Source organism: Rhinopithecus roxellana, chromosome 1 (assembly GCF_007565055.1).
Source record: "Rhinopithecus roxellana isolate Shanxi Qingling chromosome 1, ASM756505v1, whole genome shotgun sequence".
NCBI classification, from domain to species: Eukaryota; Metazoa; Chordata; class Mammalia; order Primates; family Cercopithecidae; genus Rhinopithecus; species Rhinopithecus roxellana.
Genome location: NC_044549.1, coordinates 31,939,883 through 31,960,770, shown reverse-complemented (window position 1 = coordinate 31,960,770; position 20,888 = coordinate 31,939,883). Strand labels below are relative to the sequence as shown.

At 39.4% G+C, this 20,888-nt stretch overlaps 1 protein-coding gene across 5 annotated transcripts in view; it reads right to left on the bottom strand.

Annotated features, from left to right (window-relative positions):
• Positions 1-18,827, bottom strand: part of NECTIN3 (nectin cell adhesion molecule 3) — a 126,807-nt gene extending 107,980 nt beyond the window's left edge. For 3 of the 5 annotated variants that reach the window (XM_030940788.1, XM_030940803.1, XM_030940778.1), the window contains exon 1: positions 18,342-18,827. In XM_030940788.1, coding sequence (XP_030796648.1) covers positions 18,342-18,501 — 160 coding nt within the window. In that variant the 5' untranslated portion in view covers positions 18,502-18,827. Of the gene's footprint in view, positions 1-3,822; positions 3,878-17,996; positions 18,199-18,341 lie in introns of those variants that run through there. The other 2 variants (XM_010361080.2, XM_030940796.1) reach the window with 2 other exon arrangements.
• Between the last annotated feature and the right edge of the window lie 2,061 nt (positions 18,828-20,888).

Here is a 20,888-nt window from a genome sequence, read left to right as displayed (position 1 = left end):
TGAGTCCTGCAAGGCCCAGAATTACTGAATCTGAGGGTAGTCTTGGTGATCTTTTAACGTATATTTTATGAAAGACAGCATCAAATAACTCCTCATAGCACTGAGGAAAAAGTACAGAAAGGCAAAAAGCAATACAAAAAAGTAAGACTCCGAATATTAAAAATAGGAGTACCTTAAATATTATCCACTTAAATTTCCATTTTCATGTATGCACACAAATTATGATGATTTTTAAAACTATGCCTATGGGTGAAATATTGACAAGTATAAAAGTATAGTAAATATGAAATAAGTCAATACACATAAAATAAAAATTACAAGTGATATAAAATTGTCATAGTTTTTTGTTTTGTCTTTTCCTTCCTTGTATGAAATAAAAGTATAGTAAATATAAAATAAGTCAAAATATGTAAAATAAAAATTATAAGTGATACAAAAGTATTGTCAGTTTGTTTTTGTTGTCTTTTCCTTTCCTTAATAAAATCGTATCTTTTAATCAATGACAATTTATATCCAATGAAATAAAGTAATTGTCACATTTTGATATCCTAAAGCAGTAGATCAGCATCCACAGAATAAGTGTTTCACATAAGTGACAAGTCAATGCAAGTTATGACACACTAAAAACAGACTAAGAGAGGTTTTAAAACAATTGTTTACATTGTTTTTACATTCCATCCACTAAATATTTACATGTTTTAGTTACATGAATTAATATGTATAACTCTCAAAGTTTCTAGAAAGGCAATAATATAAACAGTTTTTCATTTCATTTGGTTTAAGAGATACATAAGGCCAGGCACGGTGGTTCATGCCTGTAATCCCAGCACTTTGGGAGGCTGAGGCAGGCAGATCACCTGAGGTTAGAAGTTCGAGGCCAGCCTGGCTAACACGGTGAAACCCCGTTTCTAATTTAAAAAAATTATCCGGGCGTGGTGGCACATGCCTGTAATCCTAGTTACTTAGGAGGCTGGGGTAAGAGAACCGCTTGAACCCGGAGGGCGGAGGTTGTAGTGAGCCGAGATCACGCCATTGCACTCCAGCTTAGGCAACATTGCGCAACAAGAGCGAAACTCCGTCTCAAAAAAAAAAAAATCAAAAAACCACACACATAATACTTAGCTTCTAATCTTGTGCATGAACACTTTTAAAATACATTCACACTATGGAAATGTGTACATTATCAATGTATTGACTCTCAGCTCCAAATGCATCCTTCTGTATATGCTCTGTGATAAAACGGAATTCCTTTAAGTATTTCTCCTTTAACGTGAACAGTGTTGCATTGTCTTGGGAGAGGGGACTGAAAAGATATTTCAGGAGGAAGAGTCTATTAGAACTAATACAACAGTTCATCAGGGTTGAAGGATACAAGATCAATACACAAAATTCAACTGCATTTCTAAAGACTAGGAATAAACAATCCAAAAATGAAATTAAGAAAGCAATGCCACTGACAATACCAACAAAAGTAAATATGAAAAAATTCAACAATGTAAAGCTTACACTGAAAATTATGAAACTATGTTAAAAGAAATTAAAGAAAGCCTAAATAAATGTAAACTTATCCCATGTTCATGTATCAACAGACTTAATACTGTTAAAATGGCAACAGTCTCCAAACTAATCTACAGATTCAACATACTCTCTTATCCAAATCCTACCTGGCACAATTGCTGAAACTGACAAATTAAACCTGAAATTTATATGGAAACTAGTAATAACCAAACAAACTTGAAAAAATAAAATCGGAGGACGAACAATGCCCAATTTCAAGACTCTCTTCAAAACTACAGTGATTAAAACTGTATGACTGAAACGAATCAAAACTATGTGACACTAGAATAAGATATATGAATCAACAGAACAGTACTGAGTCCAGAAATAAACCATCACATTTATCATCAATTTATTTTCGAAGAGTACCAAGTCAATTCAATGGAAGAAAGAATAATCTTTTCAACAAATGTTCCTGCAACAACCAGATATCCATATTAAAAAATGATGTTAGACTCTTTCCTTCCACCACATAAAAAATTTATATCAAAATGGATCATAGAGCTGAATATAAGAGGTAAAACTAAAAAATTCACCATCAATCTAATACTATAGTTACTAAAATGTTAAATCTGTAATTAAAAATCCTTCCCTTAAAAAGAAAACTACATGCTCAGATGAATTCTGCAAAACAAAGAAAAAAATTATCAATCTTAAACTCTTACACAAGACAAAAAAAAAAAAGATGAACACTTCCCAACTTTTTAATGAGTCCAGCATAGCCCTGACACCAAAAGGTGGCAAAAGCATTTTAAGAAAGAAAAATTTGAGGCCAATGCAGTTCATTAACATAGGTGGAAAGAAAATAAAACAGCAAATAGAATCCAGTGATATAATAAAGGATATATTCATCAAAAACAAACTGAGATTACTCCAGAAACACAATAATGGTTAATATTTTTATAAATGTAATTCACCATCAGTAGAGCTGTATAGAAGAAGCATGTTGGGCCCATAGGATGTAATTTACCACATTATTTTAAAAATGGGGAAAAAATCATATCCTCAACTTTAAGATAAAACATTTGATAAAATTAAGTACCCAGTCACGATAAAAATTCTTGGAAAAAATAGGAACAGAAAGAAACTCCCTGCTTTAGTCCATTTTGTGTTGCAATAAAGGAATACCTGAGACTGGGTAATTTATAAAGAAAAAAGGTTTATTTGGCTCACAATTCTGATACCTGAAAAAGTTTAGGACCGGGTATCTGATGAGAACCTTAGGACATTCTTATTCATGCAGAAGGCAAAGGACAGATGGTGTGTGCAGAGATCACATGGCAAGAGGGGAAGCAACAAAGTTAGAGAGGAGGTGCCAGACTCTTTTTAACAACCAGCTCTTGCAGGAATTAATAAGAGTGAGAACTCACTCATCTCCCTCTACCACCCGAGGGAGAGCATTACTCTATTCATCAGGGGATCTGCCCTGCAACAAAAACACCTTCCAACAGACCCCACCTCCAACCCTGAGGATCAAATTTCAACATGAGGCTTGGCAGTCAAATATCCAAAACTATAGTACCTCCCTAACCTGAGAAAAAGGCTTCTTCTGCCAGGCACAGTGGCTCACACCTGTAATCCCAACACTTTGGGAGGCTGAGGTAGGTGGACTGCTCGAGGTCAGGAGTTCAAGACAAGCCTGCCCAACATGGTGAAACACTGTCTCTACTAAAAACACAAAAATTTGCCGGGCATGATGGCGGGCGCCTGTAATCCCAGCTACTCAGGAGACTGAGGCAGGAGAATCACTTGAACCCGGGAGTCGGAAGTTGCAGTGAGCTGGGGTAGTGACATTGCACTCCAGCCTGGGCAACAGAAGACGACTCTGTCTCAAAAAAAAAAAAAAAAAAAAATTAAAATAAATTTTTAAAAAGGCTTTTATTTATTTTTTTTAATTTTATTTATTATTTTTTTGAGACAGAGTCTGGCTCTGTTGCTCAGGCTGGAGTACAGTGGCACAATTTCCGCTTACTGCAATCTCCACCTCCTGGGCTCAAGTGATTATCCTGCCTCAGTGTCCCAGGTAGCTGGGATTACAGGTGTGCGCCACCACACTAGGCTAATTTTTGTATTTTTAGTAGAGACAGGATTTCGCCATGTTGGCCAGGCTAGTCTTGAACTCCTGACCTCCAGTGATCCACGTGCCTTGGTCTCCCAAAGTGCTGGGATTACAGGCGTGAGCCACAGCACCTGGCCTGGCGTCTTCTGTTTTTTTAAAACACTACAAAAAAAAATACGTAATTTTGAAATACTGAACACTTTTACCTCTGAGATTACACATGTAACAATGCTTGTAGTCACCACTTCAACATCATACTGGAGGTCCTAGTCACTGCAATAGTCACTGCAATAAGGCAAAGGAAAAGAAAAACAATACAATCATTGAAGAGAAACAGGGCTTCATCATCGTAGATGGAATGCTTATATAGACGGAAAATCCAAAAGATTCCACAAAGTATTATAAATAAGTGAAATTAAGCAAGGTCTCTTTACATAAGGTCACAGTACCAAAATGCATTGCATTTTACATGCCCACAACAGTGAGAAAACATTTTATAAATATTACTTATAACATCAAAAAGCCAAAAAACTTGAAATAAATCTATAATTAAAATCAGATTAAGTTTAATCTAAAATTTGTAGTTATATAAGACTTCTACACACAGAACAAACCAGAAAGTTTCATTTAAGGAAAACCTCAATAAATAGAGAGATAAACTAGGTTCATGGATTGGAAGACTCAGTATTTGATGCCAAATCTAGCCCCACATTAATCCATATAAATTTAATGAACTCCCACTAAATATCCTGCAGGCTTTTTATGAAGATTAATAAACTGCCACTAAATTTTATGTGGAAAGGAAAAAGGAACAAGACCAAGTACAATAAACCTGAATAGGAGAGCTTACTCCACCCAATATGAGGATCTATTATAAAGCTATAATGAGACATTATGATACTTGTACAAAGATAGAAAAATGGACCACTGGAACAGAGTCCAAAAAAACCCCAGGCATATATGGCTACTTGATTTATAAAACCAGCATTGTACAGCAGAGAGTCTTTTCCATAAATGGTGATGGCTGATTAGTAAATGGGGGAAAAAATATGAACCCTATCTTATATAATCACAAAAATAAACTTTAGATGTACTACAGTAAAGGTAAATAACAAAGATTCGAGCAGAAAAAAAATTCATGATGGTGTGCTAGAGAAAGATGTCGTAAACAAAAACACAACAAATTAATTGTAAAGAAAAAGACTGGTTTTGACTACACAGATAGATATGAAGGAACTGCTTTTTATTAACAGAAACCATTCATAGAGTAAAATGGCCAGGGTAGAAAATATTTGCAATACATATGATTAACAAAGGGTTCATATTTAGCACATATAAACAATTCCTAGGAACCCATAAAAACATGAAAGACAACCTAACTGAGTAAAAAGGATAAAGAATGAACAGGCACTTCACAAAAGAGGATATTCAAATGGCCCATAATCTTAAATCTCAATCATCAGGGAATTACAAATTAAAATCATCATCACCATTACATGCTGACCAGAATGGTTAAAAGAAAAATACTCATTTTACAAAGGACTGGTGAGGATGTAGAGCAACTGAAACTCTCTAACACTACTGGTGGGAGTGTGAATTGTCATAAGCACTATCTGTCTGAAAACTCCAAAATCACTGATTTTCCTCCATTTCTTATATCCTAAAATCATTAAGAAGTATTATTTTACCTTTTAATTATCTCGTTTCTAAACCTTTCCCTTCCTTTCTACCATTACAACCCTAATTCAGGCCTCAATAATATCTGTATTTCTTAAATCCTACCTTCCTTATATCACCCCTCTGTTCTCAAACTTTCAGACACCCTATCACATCATATTCAAAAAAGCACTCGGTCTGACTCTATTCTACTTCTTTCCATACATAAACCCAACTGGTTCCCAGAACACATTTTGTTCTTTATCGGTTAGTCTTTCACAGTACCTAGAACAGTCTCTGGTAGACCTAGTGCTCAATTAAATATTAACAGCCACCAACATAAACTTACTACTACCTCCACACCATCTTTCACGTTTCACAAGTTCATGTTATGCTAATTCATGCCTTCAATACTGACTCATTTCATTCATTCTTAGTCGATGTCTTATTCCATTTTTCACCACAGGTTCTATTCTAAGTCCCAACATCACTCCACGCTCATTCTAAAAGTTTATCACTTAAATCACTAAAGAACAAAACCTTTTTGTAACTTCCCTCTCACACCTAACTTCCCTCTCACACCTAGAAGGGTCTCAACATCTTCACCTATCATGTTCTCTTCCTTATCTAGTAGAAAGAAGTGTCTTCCATTTCTAATACCAGCCTCTCTCATCTATTTTTTTAATGTTTCCACTTATCTCTTTTCCTTGACCTTACCATATCAATGAGCTTCTCCTGTTTCTCTCCCAAAGACACAGAAGTCTCATCATATAAATTTTTTTTAAAAAGTTTTTCAACTTTCTACAGTGGACACTTCCAGACAATATATTTTCTTGGGCTATGGCAACAACAACATCCAGTTTCTATGAGCAGTAATGCCAGTGTCAGAGACAAGGCTATAATATCCACCATCCAGGAGAGAGCAGGTAATGACCTTGACAAACTGACCCTCAATATAGTATCTTAGCTATGGTTCTGGATATAGTTCTAGATGCCTACCTTCTTTCAGTTCTTGATTTCCATACCTGAAGCATCCAATTATCTTTCAAAAAACTGTCTTTTAACCATGGGATAAGTTTCTGATGTTTGTGAATAAAACCTTGACTGATGTCTTGGCTTGGGCTGCTGTAACGAAATACCATAGACTAGCTGGCTTATACTCTTTCTTACAGCTCTGGGGCATAAAAGTCTGAGACAAGGGTGTCAGCATTATCAGGTTCCTGGTGACGGCCCTCTTCCTGGCATGCAGATGCCTGCTTTTCTGCTATATCCTTGTATGATGGAGAGAAACAGCTCTAGTGTCTTCCTCTTCTTATAAGGACACTAATCACATCATGAGGCTCTACCCTCCTGACCTCATCTAAACCTAATTACTTCCCAAAGGCCCTATGCCCCCTAATACCATCATACTGAAGGTTGGGAGCTCAACATATGGATTTGGGGGAGAAGGGGAACACAAACTTTCAGTCCATAACAACTGACATAGTCTTTTTCCCTCACAAATTACTTTTTTCTCTTTCCTTTCTTTCCCAAGAGTTGTCCCTACTCTACTTCTTCACTACCCTGTCATTTCTTAATCCTTTAAGACAGGAGTCTCCAACCCCTGTACGAGTCAGTGGCCTGTGAGGAACTGGACTGCACAGCAGCAAGTGACTGGTGGGCAAGCACGTGAAGCTTCATGTGTATTTACTAGTCACTCCCCATCTCTTATCTGTATTTACAACTGCTCCCCATTGCTTGTATTACCGCCTGAGCTCTGCCTCTTATCAGATCAGCAGCAGCATTAGATTCTCATAGGAACACGAACCCTGCTGAGAATTGCACATGTGATTATCTAGGTTGTGCACTCCTTACAAGAATCTAATGCCTGATGATCTGTCACTATCTCCCATCACCCCCAGACGGGACTGTCTAGTTGCAGGAAAACAAGCTTTGGGCTCCCACTGATTCTACATTACAGTGAGCTGTATAATTATTTCATTATATATTACAACGTAATAATAATAAATAAACTACACAATAAATGTAATGCACTTCAATTATCCCAAAACCATCCACTTCCCCTAACCCCAGTCCATGGGAAAACTGTCTTCTGCAAAACTAGTCCCTGGTGCCAAAAAAGTTGGTGACCCCTGCTTTAAGATGTGACATTTTTCTCCTAACCACTTTTACTAAAATTACTAAGAGTCATGAATGCCCTCACCTCTACTAAATGTATTCATTTATTTATCAACTAAGATTTTTCCTTGTATTTTTCTCCTCTCTCCCTCTGATAGCTTATCCAATCAAAATACCTCCATCTAAAAAAAATTTCTGGCCCCATCCACTATTCCCTTCCCTCTTTCCACTTTTCTTTCTTCTCCCCCGTCTCTCTTCTGCCTGTGTTCCCTTCTCTCTCTGAAACAGCTTATCCAATGCAAATACCTCAATCCTGATAATTCCCATTTTCACAACCTACCTCCTACCCCTCGTGCCTCACCCTCCTATCCCCACCTCTCACTAATTTCCAGCTACAGCTCAAAACTGCACCACAAATACATGTGAAACCTTACTGGATTGACTAATCAATCATCTCATCATCCTTTCCTAGTTATCCCTAGTTATTCCAAGTTGGTTCATATCTAACTCCTCCTTCCTCACCCACAATGATATCCAAACACCGTATCATCTACTTCTCAGATCCAAGCCTCCCTTCAAATCCCTTTGCAAAATTGCCATTTATCTCTGTAATCCTCTCTTTCCATGGAACATCACAATGGTTGTCACCTTCACTTGTCTGTCATAGCTCCAATAAATCTTTTACATTTCTGCCAGAGCTATACAATCTATCAAGTCATGGATGGACTCAACAGTTACCTGCCTTCCAAAGTTCCTCGTCTTGTCATAGCTCCAATATATCCTTTACATTTCTGTCAGAGCTATACAATCTATCAAGTCATGGATGGACTCAACAGTTACCCGCCTTCAAAAGCTCCTCAGTGGTTACCACAGTCTAACCTCCTCAGCAAAGTATTTAAAAATCCATGACTTCCCTCCATAAAGTTCATGCTTGAGTTACATGGGAACACTAATTCCTTCTAGAGTCCTCATCTCAGTGGTCTTTTTAAATTGAACACCCTCTTTTTCATTGACCTTCCCTCACAAATGGAAATCTAAGCTATTCCTTCAAGATTCAGCTGGAAAATTAACTCCTCTAAGTCTTCTTCCATCCCTAAATTGGTCCTCTTTCTATAATCCGACAATACGTTGTTTAAATTTCTAACATAAGACAAGTCATTTTTGTTCACTGTATTGTTTGTTGTATTTACATATAGCACTTTATTGCAATTTAATTTCATAGCAATTCTGTGAAGACAATATTATTGAGCCAATTTAACAGGGGAGGAAAGAGGCAGAGAACTGGGTTTAATACACACACACAAACACACACACATATACACAGAGAAAAACATCTTTCATTCCAATGTCCTGACAATTAAGTTTTACATTTCTTGGGGCAAAGACTCCAAGGAGCCTAGCAGAGTCCTTTCTATGTAACAGATGCTTTGTAGGGTCGTGGGGTTGTTTTGTTTTTTGGTTTTTTTGGTGAGACACAGTCTTGCCCTACTGTCCAGGATGGAATACAGAGAGGCAAAATCTTAGCTCACTACAGCCTCCACCTTTCGGGCTCAAGCAATCCTCCCACCTTATCCTCCTGAGTAGCTGCTACTACAGGTGGACTCCACCATGCCTGGTTATTTATTTATTTATTTATTTATTTACTTAATTTGGTAGAGATGAAGTCTCACTATGTTGCCCAGGCTGCTCTCAAAGAATTGGGTTCAAACGATCCTCCTGCCTCAGCCTCTAAGGGATTACAGGCGTGAGCCACCGCACCCAGCCTGCTTTGTGTTTTAAGTATGTTTGAAACCACCCTGTTTTTCTGTCTGAACTCTTGAAGACATAGCTCAAAAATCTCATTTTTAACTCTTCCAGTCCTTACAAATATTTCTGTAAACTATATCATATTACTCGGCATGTTGTTACAAATGTCATTTTATATATAAGCATTTTATATATAAGCCATTAATCGTACTCATGAGTTCATAAGCTTTAGAGGGCCAACATGCCTCATTCCACAGTGGTATCCTTTATACTCCCTAGCACATGGTTGTTGCTCAGTAGTCCCCAATTTATCCCTTGCTCAAATCTCTAAGTCCTTTTATTTTTTTTGCATGACAGATATAGATCAACTGTGACTAAACTTTACTTCTACTGTAATAGTAAAAATTACTTAACCCATTCCTGAAATATAAAGTTCATACATAGGTCAGGGAAGTATTGTAAGTATCTGATGGGAGAAAAATCTAGAGTGACTATTTTAGATGACTGTAGAGGGCAGCAAAGCAACAGTAGTATCCTCAAAGAAAACCATGTATTTTTCTTAGGGAACCTGAAATTTGTTTTTATATTTAAAGAGATGCTGTCAGGATTAAAGCTTTTGAAGGAAAAGGGACTTTTGGGGATGCCAAACACAAATTTCATCAGCTCTACTTACATATTTAAACATTTTTACTATTAACTATAAATATAATGAAAATATATCAATGTCCAGATCCTTTTACATGAAAAACAAGCTTGATAAACAATGTACACTTTCAAAATAGCCACCATAATTGCTGAGTACTTTAAGAATCTAAAAGTTGAAAATCTTTTTTCATTGAAAACTGCCAACATAATCTATTTCTTAATTTTATTTTCTTAAATACAGAAAAGAATGTCAATAATCTAGATAGTCTTATTTCCTGCTAATTAGTATTACTAGTTCTAAACTTGATATGCCTTTTTGTTATTCAAAATCAGTCAACTGTAGGGTCTATACCAGTTTAAAAGACAAAAATTATAAATCCTTTGGCACTGTACTAGTATACAACAATCAACAATGCAACACCTTGAAAAAGAATAGACATTCCCTTACTGTTATTTCAATATTGAAGCTCACTCTGCTTTTAATATGAACTAGGCAGAAAAACTGCATCAAGATAATCATATACTTACAACCTCAGAAGTGTTTACAGGAATGGGGAAACTACTATAAAAGCTGACATTAAATACAACTGCATTATTTGCATGTTTCTCAAAGATTGTGTTGGCAGTAATTTTTTACTTCCTTTAAATTTAACAAGCAGAAATGCAGCATTTTAGAGTGACTGCTGTAGTCATTAACATAAGCAGGCTTATGATTTAGTGAGAAATGCTGCTATCATGTTTTAGCCCTGTGCCCTTAAAGAGAAGTATAGAACTGTTAGCTATATGCCTTCTTCCACTTGACTCTCTTCCAAAAAATTAAAGGAATGGAGAAGCACTTTTTAATTTTGCATTTAAAATAAAGTAGGTAGGGTATCGCTAAGCAGGTTTTAAAAACTAGGCAGTTTATTGTTAGACTCAGTATTAAATTAAATGTATAACCATGAATGATTATCTCTAAATCAAATTAGGAGGGAGTTTGAGTCTATAATGAAAGGACATTTAAACATTTTTACTATTAACTACAAATATAATGAAAATATATCAATGCCCAGATTCTTTTACATGAAAAACAAGCTTGATAAACAATGCCCTGTTTCGCTGGGCGCGGTGGCTCACGCCTGCAATCCCAGCACTTTGGGAGGCCAAGGCGAGCAGGTCACGAGGTCAGGAGATCGAGACCGTCCTGGCTAACACGGTGAAACCCTATCTCTACTAAAAATACAAAAAATCAGCTGGCTGTGCTGGCAGGCACCTGTAGTCCCAGTTACTTGGGAGGCTGACGCAGGAGAATCGCTTGAACCCGGGAGGCAGAGCTTGCAGTGAGCGGAGACCGCGCTACTGCACTCCAGCCTGGGCGACAGAGTAAGACTCTATCTCAAAAAAAAAAAAAAAAAAAAAGGCACAATTTCAAAATAGCCACCATAGTTGCTGAGTACTTTAAGAATCTAGCTACAACTAAATTAGAAATCTTATTAATAATCTTCAAAAACGAGGGCCTAAGATTTTCAGTAACAGCAATCTTATCTATCATGAATAATTCACATAATTACTATATTAAATTGATTTTACTACAGTTTACCAATACTAGCATTTCAGTAATATTTTTTTCTTCTGAATTGAAGCAACAGAACAGTCAAGCACACTCCTGACATTCTATATAATGTTCTCAGACACTTAGTTGGAGTCCTAGTCCTGCATAGTTTTATATTAGCATACTTCCATTACAAAATAGACTATCTTAAATTTACCCACTTCATTCATAAAACTCAATTCCAGAGTCAGATGTGTCACACATAAAGTACAATACAACTCACAGAAGCTGCTAAGCTAAACAGGTAAATAATATACAGCTGATTTTGAAATAACAAAGCAGAAGATTACTATTCTCCTAGAAAGTCAATTCTGCAAACATCTCAAATTCAAAATGGGTGAGGCAATGGGAAATAGAACTGAAGAGAGGAAAAATAATTGTTTTAAAAGGAAAAATCAGTGGAGAACTATCTCAAATAATATCTTTAAGTCTATCAACCTTTTCTAATTATCAAGAGTACAAATCTCTTTAAGAATACATTCCTATAGTGTGTTCTGCATAACATAGCTTCTGTAACATAATATATATTACACCCAAGAATTTGTTTAATTAGTTTGTGAAATGGGATATTTTACTGAAGAATTTCTTAGACCATTAATAAACTAATTCACATTGTAACTTTCCATGAGGGGGTATATCATTAGCTTTCCCTATTCCCAAAAGTATTAAACCATGGTACTTCTTCCAAAAACCTACCTTCTGAGACTAGGGTTTCACAGTAACACTTTAACAAAGACTGTTCTAAACCTGAAAGCATGAAAAAATGAAAACAGAATTGCATTCTCATTGTATGCAAGAAGTGATGAGGGAGGCCTTCCTGGAGAAAGTCAATCCTAAACCAAGACCTTCAGAATTTGATTAGGTAGGAAGGAAGAGCAACGTCATTCTAGGCCTTATGGGTAAAGACCACAAAAGGGCATAATCCACTTTAGAGACAATTAAAGCTCTGGACTTGAACTATCCAAACTGGTAGCCACCAGGAATATCACACTTGACTACAAAGTGTATTAAATGTGGCTAGTCCAAACTGAAATGATCTATAAGTATAATATATCTACTGGATTTCAAAAAATTACTATGAAAGAAAATGTAAAATATTTCAATTTTTAATAACAATTGCACGTTGAAATGATATTTTGGTTACACTGTGTCAAATAAATTAAGATTAATTTCACCTATTTCTTCTTTTTTTTAAATGTGGCATCAAGAAAACTTGAAATTACATGGCTTGCATTATATTTCTATTAAAACATGCTGGTTTGGACTAACCTTGATTTCGCCATGAAGCTCTTGAAATAAATATGAGTGCCTATTACATGCCAAGCACATGGGAATACAAATAGTGAACAAAACAGTGATGCACATTTCTTTCAGAAGATTGATAATATTTGGTCAAATCATAAATGAAAATGCTATAATAAATAGCACTTGTCGAGAGAAGAATTATCTGATGTTGTCTTTCAAAATACAAATGTCCCAATCCTTGGACTCCAAACCTCACCCGTCTTAACAAAAACTGTTGATCTAGTAAGTCCATAGTGGGGCCTGGCCACATTGCTTTGAAAAAGATTCCCTAGTAACTATGATTTTAACTCACACATCCTATCTTTGCAGGCTCTAGCTATTTGAGAATAGCGATTTACAGGCCCACTCCCTTTTTCTGTTATTTTATTTCTTATGATGAAACCTAGGCTGAGAGCCTAAAGGGCCTCTACTCTGTGCAACAGCCAACCTATTTAAAGTAAGAACAAGTTTGATCTTTTTTTTTTATCATTAAAGTTGAAACCAAAGTTTTTTACACATGGCTCACATTCCAGTTTATGAATATCTACTCACAATGCAACAGGTCTTCCCTACTCATCTTATTTAGCAGAAGGAATGGTGGGCAGTCAATAGTCTTGCAAGAAAAACAATCTCCTGGATGCTATACTAAAGAAAACAGGTAAAATTCACAATATAAGTATATGATATCCTTTCTAAAACAACTAGTACCTGCAATACGGCTATATCTAGACTCATAGGAAGCAGCCCTCATTAAAATTTGTAATTGGTAGGTTACATTATAGTTAGTAACTCTTTTAGGAAAAAACCTTGAAGCTACCCTTAACAAAGTTTCATAACAGATTTTTTTTTTTTTTTTTTTTTTTTGAGACGGAGTCTCGCTCTGTCACCCAGGCTGGAGTACAATGGCACAGTCAGAGTTCACTCCAGCCTCCTCCCCCTGGGGTTCAAGCGATTTGCCTGCCTCAGCCTCTGGAGTAGCTGGGATTACAGGGTCCTGCCACCATGCCCAGCTAATTTTTGTATTTTTGGTAAAGACACGGTTTCGCCATGTTGGCCAGGCTGGTCTCAAACTCCTGACCTAAAGTAATCTGTCCTAAAGTGATCAGCCTCCCAAAGTGCTGGGATTACAAGCGTGAGCGACGGCGCCCGACCTCACAACAGATGTTAAATCAATAATTAAACTATATCAGAGTTTATTCTGATAAATAAAAATCATAAATTTTATAAAATTCAGTAAAGAACATAGATTCAATAATTTAAAGACCATTTTAGACAAAAATATATGAAGTAATCAAACATGATAGATTAATGGTGCTCAGATTTTTGGGATCTGTGTGTATGGTACACAAAACTGTCTTTAAAGTTTCATTATTGACTTAAGGGTTACTTGATTTTAACCTACATTTACATATTAATAGTAATAATATTAACTGTCTCATCTTTGCAAACCATGTAGAGTTTGTCAATTTTTATGAAGATTTTAAGATTACAGAATACGTTATAGCAATGTATTATTTACTCACTAATTTTTAATGGTAAAGTTACATAATGTCAAAATGCTCTCTTTTAACAATGATTGTCATAAAAAGCTTCCCTTCAATAATTTTCAAGTAATTAACAATAACCCATAAGTTTTATCCCTTAACTATACACATACAAAACATACATCGGAATTGCCAAATTACTAAATTGTAAATAGATGTAAGTATAAGTGACATAAACAAGGTAAAATATATTAATACACACAATTGCCCAGCTTTTCCAATTCTTATTTCTGATGTAGATAGCTGCAAGAAAGAAAGATTTGATCTTTTCTGCTTGCTTCTAAATTTGTGTTACTTTCCAAAAATATCTGTTTAGGATGCAGAAAGACTCATACAGGCAATATGTACTACAGAACCCAACTGATACCATCATTAACTTAAAGCAGAAGCAAATTGTGAGTCCCTTCTCCCAACTCCTATCTTCAGTATAATCACTAACATTCTAAGTGACCTTATGGAACTGCCAAATCTTAATATGCACTGGACATCATTAAGGGAATAGTCAACTAGGTTCCATACAATTATATAATTGAATTAATTTGACTATATTCTAATATTCTGAACACTCATCCTCTGTATATTTATATAAATTTAACAAATATTTGAAGATCACTGGGCTAAGACTCAATATAAAGATGTAAAGTACAAATACAGCAAGTCAATTTGAAAACTCAATTATTCAGCACATCGGTGTAGAACTTAAGAATCACTAATACCAGCCTAGTTAGTTTATGCTGTGCAATACAATAAATGCTAACATTTGAGTGTTACTATATTTCATGCATTCTCCTAAGTGTTTTAGTCTATTCTGTCATTTAATCCTCACAAGATCTCTATCAGCAAGGTAGTAATCTCTTTTTAAAACAAGAGAAACTTCAAGTTTCCAAGGTTAAATAACTTGTCAATGATTTACAGCTAGAAAGAGAGAGAAAGGGAGGAAGGAAGGGAAGGACAGGGAGGGAAAGAAGAAGACATCTCAATAAGATCTTTTAAAAGATGATTTTTTTAAAGTGACTTTTTTTTTTCATTGAACATTCATAAGTGTTTACCTAATGGGTTAGTTGTCCCGTTTCCGGGCAAATCAAAATACCTCATAAACACCAAACTGTTCTATAATCATGCTTCCTTTAGGTCGATCACAAAGTTATAAGCATCTTGAAGCCAGGACTCTGTCTTATGCGTGTGTTATGTTCCCAAGCCTATCAAGTAGTCAAAGTGCTTTTAAAAGTTCCACATCACATCAGATCTTCTTTTCTGTGCTCTTTTAAACATCCATCTTAACATGAAACCTTGCTGAAAATGGAAAGAGGCGTAGAATCCCAAAGCCAAATGAGACCTTACAAAGGTCAGTCTACCTTGTTATTGATCATGACCATACCCATGCTAATATTCTCTATGTCTCAAAAAAAATGAGAAGTGAAAGTGAGATAAATCTGATCATCTATGAATTGATTATTGCCATCATAAAGAAACTTAGAATTTCATAATTAAATGACGTTTATCAAGTCAGATGATGATGTAAGCCCAGCACCCTTGATACTTATATTTCTTAAGCTTAAAAACAAAACAAAACAAAAAAAACCTGGCAATTTGACAACCTGTAAAATTCTCATTTTAAAAGTTCAGTTCTCCAAATAAGATAATGCACACCCCCAAAACAAACGGCCAGCAAGTCTGATATAAACATTTTTATAGCCTTCAGAATATCAGATCCACCAGTTTTGATGGATATTTTTAACAGTTAAATTAACACGATAAAGTTAAGGCCACGCTACATATCAAACATATCAAAATATCAAAAATAGCAGCAAAAAGAAAAATCTGTATGTGATAAAACAAAGCATTCTCATCAACAGATCATCAGCTATAGTCATCTTTTTCAAGCTTAAAACTCTTTTCAACTCTAAAACTAGCTCCACGCAAATATTAATTACATGCTAAACCTCGAAAGTAGTACTATGAATGTCACTGTAACTAACAGGAGTTAAATCAACAACTTGTTAGACTTAACAGCTTACTGGAAGAAAATTTTGCTTCCATACCACTAAGCTTCCATAAGTCACAACAACTGTGCCCTATTCAAAGACTGAATTCCAAAATAAAGGTTGATGGAAAAAACTCGTCATAAGGGTTCACAAATTAGGGTGTTATAACACTATAAGCCAAAAAAGGAAGCTGTTTTAAATGAGTAGCACACAGGAATACAAAACTAGTGTCTACCTCTACAACAAGAAGAGTTGACTCTAAACACTACACCTGCTTTAAAACACAGTCCATTTGCCTACACTGCTTAAGTTTTAACATTAGGCTCTGAATTAAAATATCAAGTCCTTCCAATGCTACATTATTGAGATTTTTTAAAAGTGTTTTCTTCTTCCATGGGAAAACCAATGTGTTCTTTCAAAAAGTAATCAACAATTCATTTTCACAACCACTAAGAAACTATCATGTAAATAATTCCTGTATCAGCTATGCATACTACCTGGCTTCGGTCTTCCACAGAGCTTTGCCTAACCAGATCTGCCTCTGTAGAGGTATATTCTCTCAGTCCTTAACATAAACGAAGTCAGGAAAGTAAACTCGTAAGGTCCCCTCCAACTGTCCTGTCACTCAATTGTAAGCAACATCCCCAATTCTCCTTCATGGAATAGAACAGCACACAAATTCAATCTAGACTCTAGCATCAATTTAAAAAGATATACAGCATTAAGAACTTTGTCTTGGAATCAAGTATCTGGGGAGTCGGCATACAGAAACAGCGTACAATTAATAACACTCCATTTATCATACTATACTCTGTGTAAATCAGATTTCATTACAGTGCTGGAAACGTGGTGGTAAACTGGAAGTGGAAATTCACAGCCCAGAAGAGACACTCAATCCCATCATGCAAACTTTGCTTCCCTCATAAGCAACTACCTTGACTCACCTACCGTGTAATAGGATTCTCCTCCTCCTAAATCACACTATCCAAGAAATTTGCACACATCTCTTTTAACAAATACTAGTAAAACTTCAGTTTACCGTTTCACGAAATACTGAAAACCAATCTTTGAGCAAGCTTAAGGTCTGCCCCTCTACTTTTCTTACCAAGAGCCCTCAAATAATGTCTCGCAGTGTTCTGGTACTCCTCTCCCACCAAAGGCTGGTGTCCTTATTTTCCCAAATCACTGCCTTCCATTAATTACCACTTAAGTCCATTTCTCTTGTATGAAAGGCAGACTTTTTTTTTTTTTTTTTTTTTTTTTTTTTTTTTTTTTAGCACGATCCTTAATAAGTAGGCTTCTGGTCTGGCATACCTGGGAACAAAACTCAGAGACTAACTCCCAAATATGATAGGAAAACAGGAACACAACACGAGAGAAAGGATGGGAAACAGGCGCGTGACTGTTTTGGTTAGAACAGCCGGGGCACATAGTCCATGAAATCAGGTATTTAACACGTAAATCTTGTTCCTGGGGGCTGGTAAAATAAGCACGGGCAGCGTGAGAGACGTCCCACAAGCTGGAAGGCAGGGACGAGGCTCAAACTAGAGAGATCCAGAAGCTGCCAGGGCAGAGCCGGCGCGGGGGTAGGGGCGGGGGGGGTGCGCACAAGACCGAAAAAAACTGGGTGTAGGGGATTCTGCGGCTGGGTGGGCTAAAATGATGCCTTCTCCAGGGTGGAAGGCCATGAGAAGTGGACCCGGAGGCTTCATTCCGTCGGGTTCTGGTCCCTAGTGTTTCTGGCCTCACAGCTCAAGTTTCGCCGGGAAAAAAAGAAAGCGGCAAACGTGCATCCCGGCACCTTAACCCACGAGTCTGCGCTCTCGGCTTCCCAGGAAACGAGCGAGGAAGTAACGGTCCCCGGAGCAAACCCGGAGTTCGGCGCACGAAGCACCATCGCCAACCCTCGGCCATCCGCACGGCGACCCGCGCGGCCGCGGGGGAGGGGAGCGGGCCGCCGGCGCAGCATTCGCTGGCCCGGCCCTTCCAGGGCCTCGCCCCGGGCGCGGCGAAAAGTTTCCAACCAAAGTCCTCGGCACTCGCTCGCACAGCCAACCGCCTCGCTGCCCCGAAGAACGGCTGGCAGAGCCGGCCGCGGCGCCTGCACCCTCAGTGGCGGCTCCCTCAGCCCATGCCGGCCGCCGAGGTTCACCTACCACAGAGCCTGGAGAAGAGCAGCAGCGGGAAGAGCAGCAGCAGCAGCGGAGGTGGCGTCGGGGGCTGCAGCAAGAGCCCGGCTCCGAGGAGAGAAGCGGAGGAAAGTTGTGCTTTGCCGCCTTCAGGACACAGCGGGGCCGGCCGCGGGGTCCGCGCCATCCCCCACCCTCCCCCCGGCCCGCTCTCCCGCCCGCCCCCCGGCTCCTCAGGCTCTGGGCGGAGGCTGTGGAAGGTCCGGTGCGCGCGTCCCCAGCTCCCAGCTCTAGCGCCGTCGCTGCCGGCTGACACTCGGCGGAGCGCTGGCGGCTGCCTCCACACCGCCGTCGCCGACGCCACTGCCGAGGCTGAGGCGGGAGCCGCCCGCCGCCGCCACCACTCCCCTCCCCCCGGCACCCGCCCGCTTCGAACTCCTGGGAACTCGGAACGCACCACCCCGCCCCACGCGAGAGGGGGAAAAGAAGCCGACCCTCAGAGCCGGCGGCCGACTCGCCCGCCCTCCCCGCGCAACTCCAGCTCCCGTCTGATCCCCGGGCGCAAGCCCTGTCTCCTCTCATCCCGCCCTCCTACACATGCTCCTCCCCTTAAAAAAACACACACACACACACACACAAAAACTCTTTTCATCCACTTTGATAACGGGGTTTCTCCCAAAGCAGAGCTTTAAAAGGGACAGGAAAATCTGGAATAGGTTAGTCGGCCCCGCCCCTCGTTCCTGCCTGGTTTCCCCCCTTCCCTGCCTTTCCAATGGTCTCGCCCACTCCACCCCTAGCGGGTCCACCGAGGCCCCGGCGCTGACTGAGGCGAGGGCTGCGGGACAATCACGCTCGGCCCTCGCCTCTCCCGGGTGGCGCTCCCCCTCTGGCGGGGACCTGGGACGAGGAGGGGTGGGGAGGGAAAGGCAGGAGGGGGCTGCCCTTCCGTTGCCCATGCTAAAGGTTCCTGTGTAGGAAGCTGGACGCAGCCTGCTGGACTAGTAATCTTCCTCCTCGTTGGGGCGCGGGGGACTGAAGGGAGAGACTTTCTCCTCCTTCCTGTTCCCCGGGACAGCTGTGCTCTCCGAATCCCTCCGTTCTTCCCAGCCCACTTACTCCCCGCTCGCCAAGGCACGTTTCCACAGGCGTTTTTCCTGCTCTTTTCTGTGGGAGGGCGGCTTGGTAGAACGGTCGGCTGAGCTGGGCGAGGAGAGGGGTCTCAGAAGGTTTGCTTTCTTGCTCTTGCTTCTCACTGGCCGCTGGGCTGTCCACTTTCCGCGCCAGGCGACTGGCAACAGGAGGCCATGGATTTCCCCCAACGAGTGCGTTGGTGTTTTTCCTTGGTTTTGTTTCATTTGCATGTTCGTATGTGTAGTTTTATTTTCTTGCCTGTTTCCCTTTGATCGCAGAGAAGCGACCTCGGGAAGTATTAAACATTTGCCCTTATAAGAAGAGCGTCTGTGGTCCACCATGACCCTCGCTCACCCCAGGTGGCTGCCCGCCCTGCCCTCTCCATCCTCCCGCCTCGCACAGTACCGGCGGCCTGACCTTGGAGCCACTGCCACATCTGTTCCGCGGGGGGGAGTAGGAGGGTGGACAATTTGGACTGTCCGGCGTAGGGCGGCGGATTGTAGGCAGAGGACACCAGTCCGCAGGCCTGACACTATTAATTTTATGTAGGTCCTGTCATCTCCACGAGATAGCCATAAATGTGTTCCAGTAGTAGGAAAGCTGAACAAGGATCAGTCGCCCAAAAATTAGCCTGTCGCAGCTACTAATGCATGCTTGCGGCCAAGACCACGCTGTCCTTGGCTTTCAGTCAATAGGGTCTTCCCACCTTCCGCCCGCTGGATTACAAGGCCTTACTCACCTCCAAGGCTACAAGCCATTCTACACCCTGCCCACCTCTTTTTTCTTTCTTAACTTCTGCCTCCCATCCAGTCTCCCAGTGCTCAGTCTAGTGCCTTTTTCCCTCCAGCCCTTTTCTCTTCCCTCCCTCCCTGTGCCTGTCTGCCTTTGTCGTCCCCTGTAAGCTTGTCTCCTGCAGCCAAGGTTTTCTATCACCTATCCTCAAGATGCATTTATGAATACACCTTGTCCTGCATCGCTCTGGGAGATCCCCTGATGATGATCATAATTGACAAAATGTAGCTATTGTGACATTCCTCAGCTGTGCTGACACCACCGTTTCCCTTGAGAAAATTTCTTTTTCCATATTCTCATCCCCTAAACCTAATTTCGCTGCTAAATTTAGACAGCCCACTGCACAGCCACTAGCTAATTATCTGTTTGGATAGCACTTTAACACGTTGTTGAAACTCAGTTAAATGTTAAACAACCAAAATTTTAACATCACTAGCCAATTTCATTCCCCCAGGTTTTCCCTGATGGTTCCGCATCTCCAAGAATTTAGCCAACATTTTAAAAGATACCAACGGCTTAACTTGGGTGGGGGCCATTGGGCAATTGCTACAGAGACCATAAGGAATTAGCAGGTTTAGTTCTCAAAAAGATGACATGGAGCTTTAACAAATATATTTCCTCCGTACTTATGGAAATTGAATAGTGGTCTTC